We start from the raw sequence: 22,563 nt of genomic DNA on the forward strand, positions 1-22,563 counted from the left end.
TTCACATATCCCTGTGTAGTTGATCGGGACTGCTGTCAGAGTACTACTCTAAACTCCACCAGGATATCATAATATGGCATCTGAAAAATACCTGTTTTCACACCTGTCCAAAAATGTTTAGTTTATGAGAAGTACTAGAAGAACCACGTGATATTTTAATCTCATCCTTAATATAAGGATCCCTACTGTGTATATAATGCTTTCAAGTTATAGAGAACCCATTTGACAGTTGAGGAAACTGAGGCCCAAACTGAATAAATTCTTTGCCTACTTAGTGCAGGGCTTCAGAGCTCTTTCTTCTAGGCCCTCAGTCCCCCACGAAGGCTCAGCACAGACTCTGAGGCCAGACTGTTGGTCCTGGCTTATTACACATCTAACAGGAGTGAGTATCCTGGGATAGTCAATAACAGATTACAATCTAGTCCCCGTTTCTTACTCCTCATATCATTTGTCCAGCCCTCTCCCCTGCATCCTCATCTTGGCACTACCAAGCGGTCAAGGTGTGGCCTCTGGGGTCAGACTACTTGGACCTTAGTTATGTAACTTTAGGCAGGTTATTCAGTTATGTAACTTTATTTAACACCTCTCGGCCTCAGTTTCTTCATCTGTAAATTGAGGATAATAAAAGTACATACAGTTACGAGGATCAGGTGAGATTATGCTAGTCAAGTACTTTTAATAGTACCTGGTACAGAAGAACTTTAATACACGTGAGCTCTTTTCATCACAAATCACTGGGCTCACAGTGGTGCTCCTCATCTTTGGTGAAACTTCTCTAGGATGCCTTTCAAGATGGGGATCAAAGAGACACAGCCTAGGACCTTCTCCCATGCCCCACCGGGAGGGTTTCCTGACTGCTCTGGGTCACAGCGTCCTGGAGAGAACAGCCTACGAGAGCCCTGTCCTAGCCCCAAGAGCTTTGTTTCACTGTGGAAAGTGAGGAAGGCCCACAGGTGCCCTGTAAGAAAGAGATCCAGGCACTGTACCTCTATGTCCCTGCTCCGGGCCACCTCAACGAAGTTCTCGTGCTGCTCCAGAGTCTTGTCCACTTTATCGTCCGTCATGCAGTAGCAGCGCAGCCGCCCTTCTCGGGGGTCATTCATTTTGGCAAAAATGACAAACTTGGCCATGTAGGGCACCGCGGTAAGCTCGTTGTACAGCAGAGTGGCGAAGTTCACAGCCTCAGCAGTCCGAGGACAGTCTGACAGCCAAAACCTGAAAAGAGAGGACTAATTATAAACATGTTCCTAAATGCCCAACGGACAGCTTCATCTCCATCCAGACAGGAGCAACCTATAACCATGCGAAGGCCATCCTAAGATTCCTGGAGGTCACAGCAGGGCTTGTATGTGGAGAGGGGCAAGGTGCATGCTTGGATTCAAGCCTGAGATGGGCAGGTCAGGACATGAGGATGGCTATCTGCAGGGGCAGCACCGACCCCTCAGTCCAGGGTCCTGGAGCCCCCTAGGCTGGGCTGGGATGCGTCTCACCTGGCAGAGACGTTGGTGGTGAAGGCGGCACACTCATTGGCATACACGAGCTTGGTTGTTCCTGTTATATCTTCCCACTGGGCTTGGTCTGTTCCTCCTGCAACAGAAGCAGAAATGGACTGGGGGACAGTCTTCAGAACGTGGGCACAGAGCTTGCCAAGACACTAAGGGGTGAGTGGGCAAGGGCAGAGGCGGCACATCCGGATGCAGCCCTGAGCACATCTGTTCTCCCACACTCTCCTCCTCCTCCCAGCAACCTGCAGCACCTCTCCTCTAGGGGTCACAGGGCTCTTCCACGGAGGGCATGGACTTGACTCAGCACCTCACCCCTCCACCTCATTAAAGATAAAACCCAGGAGAAGCCAACAAAACCCAGGATGATTGCTAGCTTTACTTTCTCCTATCTCCCCCTAGTGTGGCCAGAAGAATGGCTAAAGACAGGACAGAGAAAAGGGGGCATCTCTCACCAATGACACTGCAGAGCAGGCGCAGGCTGGTGGTGTCTCCCTCCCCACTGTCCCGTGGGTTGTCCGTCCAGGAAGGAGGGAGCGGGATCCGAAGTCCGATGGGGCGGTGGAACTTCCGGCGCCGTGGCTCCACGGTGACAATGGGGCTGAACGTGGCCTGGTTGCCCAGGAGTTTGGTAACTAGCTCATCTGGTACAGGTTGGGCCTGCAAAATGCCACAGAGGGGACACTCAGCCCCAGAACAACAGCGGGGCTCGGGGACAGGAGGCAGCACCATCCCCGAGGGGAGCGCAGGCTGTCAACGCAGAGCGCAAAGACTGCTGGGAGGAGGCGGGGTTCCCACTACTACTCTGGACCCCAGGCCTGGTGTCACTGCTTAGCTCTCCTTTCTGAGCACTTTCTCCCCATTTCCCCGCTGCTCCTCATCCCTGGATGGTGCCATCTTTATTCAGCATTGGGTAACCCTCCAGGAAGCCATGTGGAATCCCCTCATGCCTCATGACTTAATGTGTTATCTGGGGCCTTCTGCAACCCACCCTTTCTTTTGAGCTTTAAGATCAAATCTCTGATAGACATTTTCAGGCACTGGACAAAAGCATGGGGGTATTTCCTGGGGACAAGGGCCATCGTCCTGACAGCCTTGAACTCCTTCCACTTTCCATGAACTCTGAGTGGTGGTGGGGGTGCCATAGTTGGTGAGGAGGAGGGTTGTGTCACCTGAAGAGCCAGCTTCACTCTCTTGGTGACAGCATTTTCTGGGAACGTCGCCTGCACCAGGGGGACCAGCTTGCTCTTCAGAGAGCCCCCTTCAGGGCCGATGGTGTCGTAGTCCTGGCAGAGCCGTGACATGATCACAAAGTACAACGGGAAGTCCGTGGTGATGATGCGGCAGACCCTCTTCTTCTCCAGCTCTTCCAGACTCCCTAGCTCTGGAATCACATGGCATGGCACCGCCGCCTGGTCACGCTGAGCACAGGCTCAGCCACCACTGTGTCCCAGAGTCCCCTCAACCCCAGCTCCCCGGGGCATGCCCCCTCCCCAGCACCTGGCAGGGGGCTGAGCTGCCTCGAGGGAGAAATCCCCAGGTCCAAAAGGTCAGGCAGAGGGAGATGTGGGTGGCAGGCAGGGGCCTGGTAGCCACTCAGATGCCCTAGGGACTGGGAGCTAGATCATCCCTAGTCTCTCACGGTTCCCCAAACTCCAGGTGGCCTCAACAGCCCACCCAAAAGTAAAACTTCAAATCCCATCTTCTGGAAGGAGGGCACCTGCTCTGGGGTCCCTGGGGCTCCACTACCTTCGTCCATCCCGTTGAGGATCTGATCCAGGTAACTTTCTCCGTAGCGGCTCTTGTGTTCCTTCCACACGGAGCCATTTTCACTCCGCAGCACCACGAGCTCACGGTCCCCACGGCCATGGGAGGCAAAGTGGGGGATCTCCACAATCACAGGGCTGAGGGGACAGAGCGGATGGTGGGAAGTGTGTGGATTTGGTGTGCGTGCCTTGCAGGCAGTGGCCAGGGGCAAAGGGAGGGAAGAGCAGGCCAGAAAGGGCAGTCTGTTCCTGCCTGGAGGGGGAAGGGAGTCCTGCAGCCACAGTGGGAGCTCAACTTGTGGGCAGGTCCCAACAGTAGTACAGACCTGCCTCAGGTTCCTGAGTCACTGTGGCCCCTGTCACTCACCACCAGGTCCCCATCTCACTCCACAGGGCTGAGACTCAGCCAAATAACCCTGCCCTTGGACCTGATCCTGAGAACAGGCCTGATGTCTCCAGACAGGGGAACAAAACTCTCTGAACCTCAGCTTCCTCCCCTATCAATCAGCAGGAATGACACAGCCTTTGCAAGGAGGCTTTGAGGAGCCTCCTTAAAATGGAAAATGAACGCGAAAGCCTTCTGCAGGCTGCTTTACAAGTGATGGATGAAAGCTCATAGGTGGGGGCAGGCAGTGGATGGAGATGCGAAGGCAGGGTCTCTTGGGTAAGACCTGCACCAGCGTTATAGCCATGGTGCCTGAAGAATAACATAGCTCTAAGTAGAAGCCCAGCTGCCTCAGACAAGGTAAAGAATGGGTCTCCAAAGTCCATTGATCTTGCTGTCCTTGGGGGCAAGGCTGTAAAGCTGTCTTCTAGTAAGACTGTTTCAGAGCTGAAATAATTAAACCCTTGGGGGCCCCCAAAGTAGCCCTGTCTTCTCCATCCCTTCTCTAGTGTCATACAATATTTGAGAGTGTTAAGCTCCACCTGGGCTATGAACTCCTTAGTGTACTGAGGAAAAAATCCTGAAAAGGGGAATGAGAGTTCCGGGTTCTGATCTCATCAGGACAGTAGAGAAATGAGGTGAGGTGGGCTCCAAGGCTCATCTCTCCCTCCGTCCTGTGGCTGCATGGTACTGGGTGGTTGCTGCTGAGGTGGCAGCAAGGGACCAGCAGGACTGGGACAGGTGAGGAACATGTTGCACACGCGCACCCAGAGAAAGAGGACTCTCACCTCAAGAACTGGGCCCCCGTGGGCCCCAGTGCAATGATCCTGCTGGCCAGGCCCTCCTCCTTGGCCAGCGGGGGCGGCGTGCTCAGCTTCTGCGGCTTGACCAGGCGGCAGGTGATGCGAGTGGGTGCCGCACACGTCCGAGGTGGGATCACCACCCTCAGGCCGTTGTGACGGCTCCCCCTCATAGAGCCTCCCCTGGCGTCCACCATGAAGCTCACCAGAAACCTAGGGCACAGGCAGATCCATGTTGGGCTTCTATGTGCTCTCTTTGAGACAAGGAGAGTGGAGCAGCCCAGAATCCTCTCCTGGGTGTCACTCACCCTGTATGAACGGGGCTGGCCACTGGGCTGATGTTATCTGAGGTCTCCGTGGCCGGGCTACTGGGGATGAGTGAATCTTCATCATACTCTTTAAATGCCTGAGAAGGAGAGAAAGGTCAATTGTCCTATTACCTCTCAGGCCACAGGTGCTGGTCTCAGACCAGCTGATGTTGTGCCAGGCTGGGGAGGCTTGTGCTCACCGCCTCGCCAGAAACCACACGGACCACTGGAAGAAACTCACGTACCACTGACCCTCTCGGGACAAGGCATTCCTGGAGTCTAAAGGAAGTGCGAGCTTCTTCCTGCCATTAATGGCTGCTCCTCGGCTCAAGACCCTGGACTAGAGTTAGGAACCAATAGAGCAAGTCCTTACTCCAGTCTGGCTTCGGTCTCAAGTCCTACACCCACTGCTGACATACCCACCCTGTTCTCCAGCTACATCCCAACTTGAGACCTCTGTTCTAGGTGGCTTGGCTTTTTACACTAGAGTTGGCAACTGACCCTGCACCATCACTTAAGCTTTGGGTGAGCTACTTGTCCTGTAGGCGTCTGAGGTACATGAGGTGAATGGAATAGATCCTTGCCCTTGGCATGTTTCCCGTTTCCTCATCTGCAAATGAGACAGTCCCCCTGCCTCACAGTACCGTTACAACCATGATGACATTGGGCTGCCTCACACAGGGCTGTGTCCCTCTCAAGGACTCATGAAAGCCAGCAGGGTCTGAATCTGGCTGTGGTCCCCTTCAGGTTTTCTCTCAACTGTGCTCTAGCTCATGCTTTTCCACTGGTGCAGATGCCCTTGCCCCTCCTTTGCTGGTCCACCTCTGTTCACTTTTCATGTCTTGCCTCCTCTATGAATCTGTCCTGTTGACTCTAATCTGGATAAACTCACAATATTTACCACTCCTGCATTCTGTGCTAACTGGTTTCACGTATCTGAGTCTATTCTTGTCCATTGAACCATCAGCTCTTAGGAGGCAGGTATGGGTCTCATAGCCTGCCATCAAGCCCTGTACAGGGCACATAGTAGGACTTCAGTAAATCCCTGCTGACTTGAGTTCATGACTTAAGTGAGGAGTTGAAGAGAATGGGTTGGTCAAGGAACAGCAGGACGCAGGTCCACTCGGCTGCTTTCTCATCTGTCTTTGGCAGTATTCAGGGAGTATGCCCCAGCAGTACCAGGCTTATATCTGACCATATCTCTCAAATGCCACCCAGTGAGTGACTCCAACATCCATCCTATGATATACCCAGCATGGAGTGCTGGCTGGCCAGCCTCAGAGCTGACTTATCCCTGCATGCCATTTGTGTCCAGGCTATGGCTGCTGAGTTGGGACACACACCCCTTCAAGTGGCAGAGGAAGGGACCAGCCTTCGCTGGGACACAGACATGCATGGCTCGGTTATCAGGCCTCAGGCAGTCATTTCTAACCTCCAAACACCACACTGCTTTCTTTTTTATCCTAGAAAACCCCCTTACCCTAGAAAAAAGTGCTAAATGGTATAAAATTAAACTAAGGGGGAATTAAATTGTTTTAAATCATCCCACCCTTTTTGAGGACAAATTCAGTGGCATCGGGAAAGCTACAAAATAAGGTACGATAATGAATAACAGCCCACACTGGGAACACTCTCTCTGACACCCCCTTTCTATCCATATTGGTATTTTAAGCTCCCAGGAATCCTTTGAGGAAGGTGAGGCAGGGACTGCTCCCTTTTTAACGTATGCAAAAGAAAAGGAGGGTGGAGTTCCGTGACCTGCCCGCAGCTTTATGGTAGGCGCAGGTTGCGGTCCCAGGCTCCCTCTCCAGCACCGTAACCCACTGCCCTCATGGGTGCAGAGAGTATGTGCACAAGGGTTGTGGCTGTGAGAACATGGACCGTGAAGCTGAAACTTCTAGAGTCATTCCCAGTCTCACTCATGACTGGACCAGCGTAATGATGTTTCAAAAGCGGCGAGCTCACGGAGATGCTTATCAGTCATATCTGGGATAATGAGAACACTGGCAGCCCAGGCGCTACAAAGAACACGTGGAATCACAGGTCTGCAAGGCTTGGTAAATGCTACAAGCTTTTCAACTTTTAGTTCCTATCGTACGGCAGGTCATCTCAAAGCGATTATTGTCCCAGGGTCCCTGCTCTCTGCAGAAAGGAAAATAAGAGAAATGATGCTTCTTACTTGTTCCAGCTCTTCTGATCTGACCAGCACTGTCTCAGGTGTGACGCATGGAATCCTCGGGATGGCTGGAGATTCCACCCTGTGTTCCAAGAACATTGAGAAATCAAAGAGATGATCCTTCTAAGTAGACCCCATCTTCCATGGGAGGCCTAAGTGAAACACCTCTGTACTCCTATAACTTACCCAATCTGCCCCATTTACTGCAGCCTGAACCCCCTACTCGCACATGCAATACAATTCAATCTTCACATGCTGACCAGCCTCTTCCCTTCAACTCAAAGCCTCTCCCCAGGGCCCCTGTCCTTCACGACCTCACTGAAGGACGTGCCTCCTCCACAAATCTTCCCCTGCATGCATCACCCCGGTTCTTAGTCTTAGAGCCCTTGCTGATAGAATCCTCACTCTGGCCTTAACACCTTATTCTGCATTGCTATATGACCTCTTGATGTGTGTTTTGATCCTACCAAATAAATCTGTAGGTTCTTTATGATCGGGAGTTGAGTCTTGAATTTCTTTCTAACTGATGTTCATTAAACACTAATTGATTACATATTCTCATCATTTCACTTCCTGCTTGTTTCACTGCCCTGTTTTGTATAAGCCATGGCACTAAGCTGTCACATGTCTGCCTTTTCTGAAAACACCGAGGGCTCAGTGTTTCTACACAGTTGTCACTTTTAGATTTAGTCGCGAAATACCCCTGTGTGCTAATGTACCCACTGCAGAATAACTCACAGCGTCACAGGGAGGAATGAGAAATGTGTTCCGGGCAGATACAGACCCTCTGTGGGTTCCCCCTAATGAGCTATGAGGACGGAGGGGTGTGGTCAGTGTTTGCGTTTAGCTTGGCAACGGTTTCTAAGGTGAATTTTCCTCAGTGGCTTTTTCTGGCAAGAAGCTGAGAGTGCATGAGAGGGAGAGGGGGTGTGCGTATGAGACTGTGAACGAGGCAAGGGAGAAAGGCGGGAGGCAGGGATACCGGAAGAGGAGGGGAGACACTACTGGACAGCATGCTGTAAGAGAGGGCTCCATGCCTCTGCCGGGCAGCCAAGGTACAGAGCTAGTTTCTCCTAAGGTGCTGGACCCACGGTCCAGCCGATGAGCATTCCGTCCCTGTCATTGGCACACCCAGGCCCTGGTCTTCTTGTGTCTTTTCCTTGCTCTGAAATGCTTCTACTCTGAGTTCCAGGGCTGGGCCTCGGCCATTCACGGGAGCACTTCTTACACTTGGTCTAGCTTCGGCACAAAATCCAGCAGCTCTTTCTCTTCATCTACATCCCTGGAATCCTTCTCAGCCTTGGAGCCAACAAGTTCTTCCCCTGAAACCACACAAGTTTAAGTGAGTGACACGATGGAGATTTCCTCTTTCTTTTTAAAAAGTGCTTTGCCTGGTCCTCCTCTCAATGTTGATGAGTGGAGGAAGGTCTCTGATGCTCGGAGGGGATCACTAGCAATGTCTTCAACTCGTCCTATTCGTCCAGCCCTGATATACAGAGCAGGGCAGCCAGCTCCTGACATCTTAGTCTGTACCAGTCTTTGTAGAAGAAAAAAAAAACAAAAAACAAAACAAAACAGAAAGAACCTTCTCTGCTTCCACTTTGAACCTTCTCAAATTCTACTTCCAAACAGCCCTTGTAGCATGTGCATTGACACCAAAGAAAGCGCTGTTTCTATTCTTTTCAACACGCACACCACAGAAGAATAAACTACAACGAAACTGAATCTGTTCATTTTGAAGGGCTGTAGGGTTTTTTTGTAATACGGCAGCTGGAACCTCATTATTTCCTAAGCCCATTACCAAGAGGTTCAAATTATGTCTGCAACCCAGACTGCCTCTTTGCTTCTCCCTCCTTGCTAAACTGGAGTTGGAGCCCTTGACCTTGCAGTGTCATTTACTGTCACTTAGCACTGAGTGTCCTGGCTTTGTGATCTGGAGCTGACAGAATGGAATAACGACAGCTCATGCAGTTATGATCACAAACACAGTGGCATGAGCACAGACACAGAGATGGACAGGCGGGAGCTACCCACCAGGACATGGATCTTATGAGTGTGAATTTCCTGTTTTAGTCAAGCTCCTGCCTCTGTATTGTTAGCTGTCAGAGGAGGGTGCAAAGCAGGAATGGATTAGTGAGAGCTTGGGTTGCTTAGGGTGAAATGCACTCGTGAGAAAGGACCACAGGGAACAGAAAGTGTTTCATACCCATTATAGTTATATGAGCAGTTCCTGGAAAGCGAAGAAGAGCCAAGTTTAAGAAAGGACAGGATTGAAGTCAGTTAAAGTGAGAGGCATATTACGAAAGGGGATACAAAGAGAACTTTAATCATCCAGTTGACAAAGTTATTAAACCAAAGGCCAGGGAAATAACCCAGTCTAACCACACCATTTACATCCCGAGAATTCCCTTCAAACTTAAGTGAGGAGATAGGCTTATCTGGGGCAGGAAAAATACTACAAGCACTCTGTGATTCATAGAAGTTTAAACTATAGCAATTTCATAATAATGGATATATCCCCAAACTTACTGGCCCATTATGTGGTCAGAAAAGCAGCTTATTAAAAGGACTACATACTGATTTAAAATAAACAGCTCGTTATTCATTCCAAGCACAAGGAAAGCATCGGGCCAAATTTATGATGATTCTTTGTAGATCTGAGAATTGTTCTAAGTGGAATCATATTTTTATGCATAATATATGAAAACATATATTTTATAAAACTTCATTGGATTTTGTATTTTAACCTCCAAGATGTAGGTTTCTTTCTCCTAAAACTACATTAAAGGAGTATTTTCGATAACAAATGACATCTTTTAAAAGCAGTTCTCTGATTTCAAAACAGACCCGCAGAACTTGGGTGTGCTATAAGGACCCCTGAGTACAACATGGCAGGAAGCACTCAGGGAGTGCTCAGAGCCCCACGTGTCCCTTGATTTACCCAGACTCTCGTTAAATCCCAGGTTTTACCTTCATCTTCAGAGACATCCGGGATCTCATCTACTGTCTCAGGGAAACTCATCCAGTGCTTGTCACTGACCAACTAAAATGAGAAAAAGCAGAGAATTCAACCCAAATAGAGCAGTGGGCCCTTTCACCCACCCAGCAGAAACCTGGTCAAGACTGTGGAGACAAGGAGGTGGGAAAGAAGATTTGCCCCAAATGAAGAAAATCAGAGCTCTCAGCCTGGAAGCTGATGCTACTGCCCCCTTAAGTCTGGTCACGCCCCTAAATTCTCCTGCCACTAGGTGGCAGTACAATTCCTTCTGATGGAGGAGACCGAACCCCCTCCCACCCTTCACCCCAACTCCATGCCCTTTGCAGGGGTTCTTTCTCTCAGTTGTCCTAGAACCCCAGAAGATCTCCACCTCTGAGAGTGACCCGAAGGAGTACCCTCTCTGTCAGGCTGTGTGTGTTCGGGGGTGAGGGTGCAGGGGAGAAGCAGACATACCGCAATACTGGGTTCATCAGTGACAACCTTGAGCACGTCTGTTACAGAAATGTAGCCCAAGTGCTTGGCTATTGCCAGAGGTGTGGCTCCATCCTGGGAAAAGTCGCAGAGAGAGGGTGAGATCAGACAAGGGAACGAAGTCTGGGAGAAAAGCCCGCCCACTTTACACAGACCAAGCTCACATTCTAAATGTTCAGAAAGGTCTTAAGTGGACAGACTGCATCTTGCAGCCCGGAGCAAGACCCCTGTACGTGTGTGAGCCCAGACGCATGTTAGACATATGACGGGGTATGAGAGAGAGAAAGGCAGTGATGCTTTAAATCTGTAGCCCTGAGTGTGGGCGCCTTGAAATGAGAGCATTGAAATCTTGCCTGGACAAGTGAAGAACTGCCAAGACGGAACCAATTGGGAAGGAATGGGTTAGGAAGGCACCGAATGTGATTTTAGCTACATGCAGCTACAGGGCAATGCTGTTCACTGCTCTCATCGCCAGTTCTTTGGGTGTAACTGAGCACTAAAACAGTTAAAGTGATCCATGTATATCAACGAACTCCTTTCAGGCCAATTAGAAATCACAAATCACCAGAAATAGAAGAGGGATATGTTTTCTGCTCTGATTTTAAGAGAAAGAGCGAAGTGACAATAAATTGATATTGACGCTTTTTATTTTAAATTCTTTAGTTCCAGGATGTGCCCGGACCCCATATAGATTCAGCCCCATCTACAGTTATAATTTTAGAAACCACATCTACAACCAAAGGTCTGCACACTTTCTGAGCTGGAAGCAGCTATGGTGATAATCTAGTGAAACCTGCTAAAGACAGCCCTGAGGTCCTGAAACATCATGAACCACGCAAGACATTTGGTTTTGTTCATTTGTACCATACTGAAAGCAGCTTCACATGTTTTAGAAACAATTTCAACAATAGTTAAGCAAAAATAAAATGGGGAGAGTGATCGGTACTTGAAAAGATAACCTTCAGTTCACCAGAAAGAGAAACGAATCACAGCACCCTGTGGCCAGCAGGACCCAGGCAGCTGCAGCTTTACTGTCCTGCATCCTGCCCAGGTCCTAGGTGTGCAATGAGGGTCACCTGAGGCTCAGTGGTTAAGGACATCTCACAGGACTGTCCACAAAAGCAGTTTTCTGCAATCAGGAAATGGGTGGGTACTCACCGAGCTGACCTCGTTTGGGGAAGCACCGTTTTTGAGAAGCAGTGTCACAATGTCTGTGTGTCCTTGTTGGGCAGCCTGGTACAAAGGGCTGTATCCTAGCTATAAAACAAGGTAGGCATTTTGGCGGGATTAGCTAGCTCTGACATAAATAAATAACTGCCCACATATTACAGAGACTATTTATCTTCTACATCCAACATAAAAAGTGCATTTTCTCTATTTCCTCTTCTAGGGTCAAAGCTTAAAATTGTGGCATAGCCCCAAGCGTGCCCAGTCATTCTGGCTGCATCCTGATTTGGCACTTAAAAAGCATCAGTATAGGAGTCAGGTCTCAGGCATCCCTGTACCTTAGTCTTGGCATTGACGTTTGCCTGGTGCTGAAGCAGAAACTTCACCAGCTTGATATTTCCATAATGACTGGCCATATGAAGGGGAGTATAACCCATCTGAAAGGCAAGAAAAGAGAATGGGTGACCAGCAGGGCTTCTGGGCCCACCAAGAGCCACTGTGAGTTATGGCTCATTAAAAGAGAGAATGGATGGGAAAACCCTTCAGAAGGTTGACAGCTGCTCTGAGGTATAAGCCATACTGCCGTGGCCAGTCAGATACCTTTGACCTGGAAAGACACAGGGCTCGATGTCAGACAAGTGAAGTTCGAGATGCCTAGGAAAGAGCCACATGGAGATGCAGAGTAGGCAGCTGGAAAACTGACCCTGAGCCCTGTGAAGAACTTAAGGCATAAAGCCTTGGAGATGAGCGAGGTCAGCTAGCATCAGCGTAGAGAGAAAAAGTGGGGCCACACTTGGAGGGAGATCAGAAAAGACGACTGTGAGGAAGCAGCCAAGAGACGGGAGGAAAACCAGGAGATTCGGGTTACAGAAGCCAAGAGGGTTCTTCCAAGGAAGGAGCAGCCATCGGGCCCTTTGCTGGGACGTGGGTTCAGATGAGGACAGATGGGGGTATGGAGATCATTTGCTGACCCAGACAAGAGCAGACCTGACTAGACTTTCGACTAGAAAGGTTAAAGCCCACTGTAAAACCCCCCAAAAGGCTGTCTGAGTTACTGAGTGGCAGTGTAACGGAATTTATAGGAACTGGTTATTGCTTGAAATGAGTCGGCTTTAGGTATTTATTTGTGTTTTGGCTGCAAAGGAGCTAATTTTCAAGGAATCTGTTCTGCTGAATATTTTGGTGCTACCTCTAGAGGCCGACAAACCAAAGCCCTCTGAATCGTTTGACCACCCCCAAGTTCTAACCCACAGTACAAGATCTCTTAGGGCAGGATCCAAAAAGACTAAACTGGGCCCACAAAAGAAGCCTCAAAAGTCCAGAGCATTCTTGGTTTTCAAGCAGATTCCTGTTGAAGCTACAGACGGTTGGCAGTAAAACAGTTTCTAGATCTTTTTCAGTGATATTTCAACACAACGTTGTTGATCAGTGTTCCTGTGGTACCCCAGAACGGGTTGAGGCTGGAAGGGGCGTTACTTTGCGCCTTCCTTTTAATGCAGTTGCCTTATGTTAAAAAGGAATGAAATGCCACTTCTTTCATGAAGGCTCCTTCAAAAGGAAACACTCTCATCCCTTTGCGCTGCGGTTCTCCAGTGCCTCTTGCACACCTGATATCACAGTCGCTTGTCTGTTCCAGCCTCTGACAGTCACCTCCATGCAAATACCTTGAGGCAGATTCTGCTGCTTGTGTTGAATCTGCTTGTGCTGTGCACTCGGTTATCCTCAGCCCCTTCACAGAGCTCCTCGCTCACAGAGAGGTTCAAAGAAAGCTGAATTGAATTTAACCAAATGCTGGAATAAAAGGGGCTAAATTTTTGACTGAATCCTGGGAAGTCTGACATTTTGACACCCTGCTCGTGTAAGACAGGACTTGGAATCATGATTAAACATTCTTCTCAGTTTCTTTCTTACTAGAGACTCAAAGATCTAGCAAAATTCAAAATTCCCAACTGGAAAGTGAGGTAATTAGGATTGGTGTCTTCAAACTCCACTGTCATCCCTAGGAAGTGTCAGGGAAGAATGTGCCACTGGAGCTTTGGGGTTTCAGAGCTCCGTGGAGGAGTCAATTCTGAAGCGTGAGGGAGGCAGGCACTGGGCAGGACCCACAGTGCACACAAGGAGGGAGGGAGGGGAAGCCCACGAGGACAGAACTGCGGCTGCCTGCCTTACCCGCGTGGTGGCATCCACCGTGACACCGTGTTTGATCAGCATGTCTGCCACTGGAAAGTGGCCTTCTTGTGCTACCAGATGGAGAGGCGTGAGTCCACCCTGGAAAGAAAAAGAAGTTCATCATCTTGTAGCCAGTAAAGAGTTCCAGACCACAGTGAAAGAGCACTGATTTCTGGGAGTTGAACCTGGCTCTGCAGCCACCGACCAGCTATTTGACCTTGGACAAAGCTCTTCCAGCTCCTTTTCTTTCACACCCTTATCTGAAAAATGAGGTGGTTAAACTAAATCAGAGGTCAGCAACATTTTCTGTTAATATTTTAGGCTCTTGTCTCTGTTGCAGCCACTCAGCTCTGGAGGTTATAGCGAGAAAGCAGCTACAGCCAATATGTAAACGAATGGGGCATTATTGTGTTCCAAGAAAACTGTATTTACACAAACAAGTGGTGGGCAGGATTTGGTCCACAGGCCTCAGTTTGCTGACCTCTGAACTAGATGAACTTAACGGTACTTTCCAATTATAACATTTCCTACTTCCAAGATTCAAGATGAACTTTAGAGCCCTGGTTTCCTTATCTAGAAAATAGCGATTATCCCTGACTGATCTCAAGGGCAAAGTAAGGATCACTTGAGAAAACACATATGAAAACTTGTTGAAAACTTGTTGTGTCATTTAAATGTAGCGTGTGATTAGATCACAGCCAGCGCTACGCTGTAAAAAGGATGGTCTTGCTGGGACTAAAAACACCATATTCTTGGAGTTCTCATCTCAGCTTTCTCATGAGGATAGTAATGCACCAGAAATGTTCTTTGATATGTGTACACTCCCACCAGGATGTCAGAAAAGTCTTCTCTCCTCTGTCTCCAACCTCGGTTCACTTTACTAACTGTGAGAAGAAGAAAGCTGCAATTCCTCTGCACTCAGAGGCAGTGGCCAGGCCCGTCCTTTCCCCAGGGACTCTGCCTGCCCTCCTCCACCTTCTGCACTTTCTGCCAGGCTGACCACAGGACCATGAGCAGTGTCTCTGCCCAGATGAAGCCTGAGCAGACAGGTCATCTCCCTCAGGCCTGTGGGGCTGGCTGAAGCGCGAACAGGCCACAATTAGCGATCCCTCGGTCATCCTAAGCCTCTGCCTGCCTTGCCTGGTTCTTGGGATAACACAGCAATCTGCCCCGTGAGGACTGGGAGCAGATGCGTGAGGATGTCTCCAGAGTATCACTATCACCCTTAAGGCAGATCTTGCTTTAAATGGCACAAGGAAGAAACCAAGAATCCCATCCAATACAATGATCCTACCATAACACTTCTCTCCTAGGAGTCACCCATCCAAAAGCATATAAAAAGAGCTAATGGAGCTACAGGTTTTAAGAAATCTTATTACTCTTAAAATGCTTGTCTTTCTGAAACTGTATTATGTTCCTTTATTATCTAAAGAAGCAGCTCTTCATATTATATGATTCCATTCATATGAAATGTCCAGAATAGGCAAATTCCAGTGACAGAAAATAGATTAGTGGTTGCCAGGGACCAGGGGGTTAAGGGGAAATGGGAAGTGGCCGCTAATGGGTATGAGGTTTCTTTTCGGGGTGATGAACATGTTCTGGAATTAGATAGTGGTATAGTTGCCCAATTCTAAAATATACGAAAAACCACTGAAAAGTACAATTAAAAAGGGTGATTTTTATGGTATGTAAATAATATTTCAATAAAACTATTTTTTAAAAGGAGTGATTCTTAATCTTTCTTGGGCCATACATTCCTTTGAGAAGCTGATGAAAACTGTGAAGACTTCACCCAGAAAAATTCTCACATGCCTATCTTCCCAAAATGTTGTGCTCAATCTTGGAAGTCTTCAGACTCATATGTTAACAGTCCACAGATTGAGAACTCCTAGTTTGATATATAGGTCGGCATTTAAAAAAATGACTTCCCCACAGAATTAGTATCAACTTACTTAATACATTCCTGAATGTAACACTGGCCTATATTTGGGAAAGTGTGCTATGGATTTTAATATTGGCCTTTTTGCAGATTCTTGAGCCAATCTATTTTGAAAGAATAAGCAAAGGTTTTGGCATCAGATAGGCTCGGAATCATGCAATCTTGAGGCAAAAAGCTTCTCTGAATCTGATTTTTAATTTATGAAACTAAGATAAAATCTACATAAGACTATTGTGAGGATTACACACACACACACACACACACACACACACACACACACCCTAATTCAGAACCTGGGCACACAGTGAGTGCTCAATATGCAGACATAATATCTAGTTAGCTAACATTAAGCCATTACTGAGACTCAGGGCTAATCCAAAGGTGTCATGTTTACCTTGTTCCCCAGGTTACCATTGGCTTGTCTGGAGAGTAGCAGAGCCACCATCTCTGCATGACCCTCCTGGGCAGCCAGGTGAAGAGGTGTCATGCCTTGCGCCGACTCTGCATTAGCTGACGCCCCATACTGCAGCAGACTGCGGGCTACTTCCATCTGGTTCTGCTTGGCAGCGATATGCAAAGGGGTGCAGCCATTCTGAAACAGAAGAATGGTTACAGGAATGCTGAGTTGTCAATGTAAGTGCTCGCCTTAAATTTTAAATCCTCCGAAGGATGGCTAGGCCTGGTTGTTGGCCTGCTGGACACCCACTGAGCAGGGCTGGTGTCACCCAGCGCAGCTTAAGTAAACAAACGAATCTCATCTGTGTGATTTGGAGAGCCCACCCTCACCCTCGCCCAAGCCAGCAAAGGTCCTGTACCTTTTCTCACCATCTATTTTCTGTTATCACGCTCTGACAAACTGCTGTGCAGGAAATGCTGCCACCAATAGATGCTAGGATACAATTAGGCCTATAGCACAACTAGAAAGCTAGGTAAGTAAGAAAATAAAAGTTTCCCACTTCCTTCTTCCTATATTAAGAACCAACCCTCCAACATTCATAAAGGAAAAGGAATAGAGCCCTTCTTCTTTCCAAGTGCAGTTGGGCCAAGTGTCCCGCTAGGGTTGCCAGTTTAGGCAGGCAGGATAAGAAGACATGCACCCGGTGAGCGACTTGGGGATGAGGAGTCAGTCTGCTTCACTCCAACTAGCCGTGCGATGGGGGTAAGATATTCAGCAACCGCTAGACTTTGTTTTGTACTTTTTAAGCCACTAAAAGTGGACAATAACACCTACCTTGTTCTTAAAGTCGTTGAACAGATCAAATACAATAATGGGAAGGTGCTTTCCAAAGTTAAGGTATAAAAGTAATAAACCTTTGTATAGTTTGCAGCACACTGGTTTAAAAGATGTTTTAAGTCCACAGTGAGATGGAGCTGGCCTCAGAGTAAATCAGCTATGTCACTACACACTGTTATTCAGCTGGCTTTTCTTCTATCTTTTATTTTTGGTAGGAAGAATTTCTCAATGAAGGAAGCAGTACATGGGTTTATATTCTGTAGCAAGCTCCTTATTCCATTGCAGACAGGTAACAGTGATTTCGGTCATCACTGTTAGAAAACACTTTCACCTACATTATCCCTTTTGAGCTTCACTACAACCATGAACAGCAAATAAGGCAGGCATTTTTATTATTACCCCACTTTGTGGATAAAAAAGCCAATTCTCTGAGAGGCTAAGTGCCTCATTTACCGTCACATAGTAAATGAATAACAGATGACCCAAGTCTGGCTGTCTGACTCCAGATTCCAGGTTCTATCAGCTGGAGCAGTGCTTCTCAAACTTCAGCGTGTCTAAAATCACTTGGGATCTTGTTAAAATGTGATGCTGACTCAGAAGGCCTAGGGAGGCCAAAGATTTTGCATTTCTAACAAGCTCCCATGTAAGGCTGATGCTGCTGGTCCAGGAACCCTCCTTAAAATAGCCAGGTCCAGAGCATCTTGGGCTAAAGGGGATGCCAGGCCTGTGGACCTCTGAGCAGGACCCATGACTTTCTAAGCACATGACCACCCAGCCCCAGAGCAGATGGCATAAGGCATATGGTTCTCCCTCACTGGCCAGCATTCTTCTGGCTGTCCCAGAGAACTGAGTCTCCTCTGCCAGCCATTGTCTTACTGGAGAAACCATCGTTTCTGATTCTGCCAGGATCACTGATCAGGAAGAGGAAAAGAGAGAAAGGGGGCTGACCAATATGGTAAAAATCCCAGTTTTATAGCACTGGGGCACAGGGAAAGATCTATCTGTAAAGTAAATTTTACGGGGAAATGAAAAATTGCAATTTACCCAAAGAATTAAAATGAATTTAAAAATCATTCCCTTTAGATAATTATGTAAGATAATTCATTTGTGTGTTTCTCCTTTTTAATTTGATTATGTTATGAGAAAACATTAAATCTTCTTTGTAGATTATATTCCCATAGCAAGATCAGTATTTTGATTATAACAAAATTAATTAAACAAAATGATTTTCATACTCTATCAAAACAGAGCAAAGAAAAGAGGGTGGTCCAGTGGATCGAGCCTGAGACTTGGAGCCATCCCTAAACGGAGCTCATCCTCTCTAAATGAGCACTGGAGCATGTCTACTTCTCAGTGCAGCTGTTAGGATAAAATGGGAGGAAGCAGCTGAACACAAACAATCACCGTGAGGACTTCTTTTAATGTCAAAGGACAGTAGTAACTCAAGCAATTTGACGTATATTCATGGAAGTGTAATCAGTAGTCCCGGGCCACTTGGGCAGCTGTGGATGTCCACAATGGCAAGGATAACACCCTTTCCTGCCAAAGGGCAAGCTGGCCCTGGAGGTGACTCGGGCTGCCAGACGACCCTGGTTAAAGCCCAGATACAAGAAGAACTGTCCATCTCAGGACAGGAACTGCTCTCTGAGCTTCCCTCAAACCAGGACACAAGGGAATGAATGACCATCTGTTGGTGACAAAGACAAGGAGCAGGGAGGCAAGAGGGTCAAGGAGAGGTTAGGGAGGGCTAGGTGCCAGTAAAAGTCTCTGCTTTCCCGAGGAAATGAGCTCATCCAAAGGCATGTTTCTGGAGAGAGATCTGCTTGAAACAACATTAGCATCAAAATTAGAAAGGGGAGGGTTTGGTTTGGGTGCAGAAGGATTTGCATGTGAAATTCTACAAAATTGCCAGACGACTTGGTAAACTATTTTTTGCCATGGAAACAAAACCCATCTGTACAGCATTTGTGCTTGGATAAAACTCTCTTTAAATACCATAGACCTGGCTCCGACTTCTTTTATATAAGGAGGGGTACGAGGAGGAGAGGAGTCCAGTTTTTTATTTTTAGAGGCAGGAGTAAGTCACATCTAAGCAGGGCCACATGTTCCATCTACACAATGACGTGGGCTTTGCTACAACAGTGTCAGGGACAGGAGCCCAAGGAGATAGGGGCGTCTGGGAGACACTGTGTCTACAGAAAAGTGAGGCTGTAAAATTCAGATGAGCATCCATTCTGAGGAGGGAAGACAAGCTGAAGGCTGGTGCTGATTTTTCCCTGACTTGGCTGCATCCCCATGAAGTCAGCAGGTGTCAGCTGGAACCACACATCCACCTACCCTGACGACTGCCTCTGTAGAGGCAGCACTCAGACCCCTGTGGCCTGGCTGAGCACTGGGGTTGGCTCTCCCAGAAATTATCCTGTTTCTTCTGAATCTTGGCTGCCCTGTCAGATAGTGAGCTCCCGAGGGCAGTGACTGCCTGTGTCCTCGTATCCAAGCCCTGCTCCCCCTCCAGACCCCTCCCCTCTGCAGGTGGTCACCAGCCCCACGGTGCCCTTCCCCTCCCACAGGGGGCAGCCTATCCTCCAAAATGACCTTCTATCCGCTTTATCCCTACACCTTATATCACCTCCCCGCTCCCCAGTGTGGCCTTACATAAGCAAGCCTCGTCAGCTCCTTTTCCTCTAGTTCCCTTAAGATGCAATGCACCTGCTGCTCTGAGCAGTACATTTCAGAGACTGTGTAAGGCCAGTACGCTGGACATTTGTCTGCAGTGTAATGTACATGGGTATGCCTTGCTAAAAAACACCACGATCCAAAAGTCTGAACTCATCAGAAAAATAGATTTGGGGGTGACTAGTCACATTCCAAATAGGTTCTTTCCTTCAAGGTTCTGACAAGTTCACTCCCGGCCCTGAATATTTCTCAATGTGTGGTCATTGTGCTGAATCCGAGGACGAGACTGACCACTCGTGGAGACTCCTGCTCATGCTGACCTTGGACAGCCAGTGGACAAAACTCAGCTGGCATGCAGTGGTTTGGGGAACACATTTGTGTAAAAAGAATCCGCCTCTGTGAGATAACCTATTGCTAAGAAGTGTTACCCACTTCCTGCCCACTCCTGGTCCCCCAATTATACCACAGGTAACATCTGTGAAAGTGAGGTGAGATTTCTGAGGTAAAAATAAAAATAAAACACAGAAGCCCTTCGGCTGCTACTGCAAGAGCCCGCCCTGAAGGCATGGCGGGCAACCTTGCTCTCCAGGAGCTGTGAGACTCTCTGTCTGATGCTCCCGGTGTGTGGGCCAGGGCAGGCTTACCCAGTCAGGGCTGTGTGGGGAGCCACCCCGGGGAAGCAGCAGCTTGACGATGTCCAGGTGGTTGTGATGAACGGCCACGTACAGGGGAGTAAAGCCATTCTGCAGGAGGGTGAGAACGACAAAGAGAACAGCCTTCACTCAGTTGATTTTCTGTTAGTGAGATCCCTGTAGCTGTGGGCAGCACCATTCTGAGATGTGCGTCATCTCTTTTATATAGATAAAACCTGATTGAAATTCATTCCAAAACCAATCTTGATCAAAGTCGCTAAGGAGTATAACCAGCCGGACCCAGAGCCACCTCCTAATTTCTGAGAGGCCCGATGAGAGCATGATCAGCACATTCACTCAGAACAGGCCACCAGAATTTTCTAGAAAGTCAGGGCCATTGTCAGAAAAACGAGTTTTCCCAAAGGCCACTCTCTCTAGATGGCTGCCCATCCAAAAAATTGACAAAATAGGCTCAAACAAGAGATATCATTCTCAACACGTAAAGTTTATCTTTTGTTCTAGCTTCTAATTTAAGAAAGGTAGAGAAGTTCAAGCTCACTTTTCCGGCAGCATTTGGATGTGCGTCCCGTTCCAGCAGCAGCTCTGCCACCCTAACCTTCCCATACTTGGCCGCCACATGGAGAGGGGTAAATCCTTTCTGAGGAGAAACACAGGCTGTCAGAACCATGTGGAGCCATGACTACCCTCCATGGAGAAAGGGCCCACGGCAAAGGAGGTGTCTCATCTTAACGGACATGGAGACGCCTATCAAATAAAGGACACAGAATTTCTGATCCCTCTGAGAGGCCAAGGCCTCAGGAATCGGCAGGCTTCCTCTATCACCTGCCACCCACACCTCTCGCGAGGAGCATAAAAACCACCTCGTGTTGTGATTCGGCCGCCAGCTAGTTGAGGGCAGGGTTGAGTCTTAATCTTTTCTGTATTCCAGAACCTGTCTGATTTGTCTAGAGCAGGTGCTGAGCAAGTAGCTCTTCTGTAATAAATGGATGAAGGCTGGGTGGGTGAATGAGAAACTACAGTTCACCACTTTTCTGGGGCAGGACAATGACACCTCAGGCTCACAGTTGGTGGCCGGTCCTGTGCGTGCGGGCTGCCCGCCCTCCCCCGCCACCGCCACCCCTAGCTGCTTACAGCACAAATGAGGCAGCACAGAGGAACGACCCTGCCACAACTCAGGCCCAGCAGTGATTAGCCTGCCCTAGTCACCGCTAGAGAACAGGAGGAGGAAGTCTGTACCTTGGTCATGCATGCCTGAGAGGCTTCCTTTTCCAAAAGGGCCAGGGCCGTTTCCACATGACCCTCTCGGGCCGCAATGTGCAGCGGGGTGTGCCCGGCAGTGGTGGCCAGGTTGGGGTTGGCGTTATTTTCTAGCAGGAGCTTCACCATGTTCGTGTGGCCAACGCGGGCTGCACAGTGAAGTGGGGTCTGGTCATCCTGGAACCGGAAGTGAAAATGAAGAACAGGGAACACTAAATTTACCTAATCCAAAGCTTCATTTTACAAAGAAAGAAAACAGAGGTTAAGTGACTTTCTCAAAGTCACACAAGAGATGAGTTACAGAAACCAATATGCTGTCTGTTATTTAATCCTTACAATAACCCTTGTTATTGTTATTTCTACTTAGCTGCCCAAAGACCCATTCTTACCATCTGTGAAATGGGAATAACAATGTCGAGCTCCTGGGACTATAGTTAGGACCAAACAGGGTATATAAGACGTTGCACATGGTGTTTGGTATGTGACAGGCACTCGATAAATTGTGGTGACTACTGTCTCCCAAGCCACATCTAAGTGGACACTTGTCTTTCTGTTTGACACTACTTTGGTTTTCTGCATGCCAGGGGTCATGAGAGAGAGTCTAACCTGCCAAAGAAGAAAGATGACTTTTTAATCCTACCCTGCCCCTTTCTGTTTATGCAGAAAGAGTTCCGTGGGTGAAGTCTTCGTGTTATTGGGCCCAGCTGGGGGCCTCCCTCATGTGGCCCAAACACAAACCAGAGTCCTAACTCTAAACAGAGCCTCTGTCACCTGTGGGCTAGGAAAGCCTGATCATGGCCAAAGCCAGTCAACTTGCTAACTCAGCAGGTATTCTTATTCTTCACTCACTCAATCCCTCCAAAATGCCTTTTACAACAAGGGGGAACCATCTATTTTTAGATCAAGTTATTCCTGACTTATTTTCACTGGCAATGCTTTCTTCAAAAAGTTGCTTCTCCTCTTATACCGTGACTGTAACCACCATGAAACCCTTTCAGCTCAATAAATACTGCAGACCAGATGATGGACTTTCATCATCCTAAAGAACATAGTTTGGATGCA

General features: G+C 48.2%; 1 protein-coding gene across 5 annotated transcripts in view; it reads right to left on the minus strand.

Annotated features, from left to right (window-relative positions):
* The window catches only part of ANK1 (ankyrin 1), a 189,724-nt gene that overhangs the window by 33,826 nt on the left and 133,335 nt on the right, over positions 1 to 22,563 (minus strand). For all 5 annotated transcript variants that reach the window (XM_039853545.1, XM_039853547.1, XM_039853546.1 and 2 more), the window contains exons 14-31: positions 21,481 to 21,678; positions 20,783 to 20,881; positions 20,236 to 20,334; positions 16,076 to 16,273; positions 13,743 to 13,841; positions 11,912 to 12,010; positions 11,565 to 11,663; positions 10,389 to 10,481; positions 9,908 to 9,980; positions 8,166 to 8,259; positions 6,941 to 7,019; positions 4,762 to 4,859; positions 4,442 to 4,666; positions 3,252 to 3,406; positions 2,675 to 2,886; positions 1,958 to 2,162; positions 1,491 to 1,587; positions 987 to 1,215 (exon numbers count right to left, since the gene is read on the minus strand). In XM_039853545.1, coding sequence (XP_039709479.1) covers positions 987 to 1,215; positions 1,491 to 1,587; positions 1,958 to 2,162; positions 2,675 to 2,886; positions 3,252 to 3,406; positions 4,442 to 4,666; positions 4,762 to 4,859; positions 6,941 to 7,019; positions 8,166 to 8,259; positions 9,908 to 9,980; positions 10,389 to 10,481; positions 11,565 to 11,663; positions 11,912 to 12,010; positions 13,743 to 13,841; positions 16,076 to 16,273; positions 20,236 to 20,334; positions 20,783 to 20,881; positions 21,481 to 21,678 — 2,451 coding nt within the window. The remainder of the gene's footprint in view (positions 1 to 986; positions 1,216 to 1,490; positions 1,588 to 1,957; positions 2,163 to 2,674; positions 2,887 to 3,251; positions 3,407 to 4,441; positions 4,667 to 4,761; positions 4,860 to 6,940; positions 7,020 to 8,165; positions 8,260 to 9,907; positions 9,981 to 10,388; positions 10,482 to 11,564; positions 11,664 to 11,911; positions 12,011 to 13,742; positions 13,842 to 16,075; positions 16,274 to 20,235; positions 20,335 to 20,782; positions 20,882 to 21,480; positions 21,679 to 22,563) is intronic.

Source organism: Pteropus medius, unplaced genomic scaffold (assembly GCF_902729225.1).
Source record: "Pteropus medius unplaced genomic scaffold, Ma_sr-lr_union100, whole genome shotgun sequence".
Classification (NCBI taxonomy): domain Eukaryota; kingdom Metazoa; phylum Chordata; class Mammalia; order Chiroptera; family Pteropodidae; genus Pteropus; species Pteropus medius.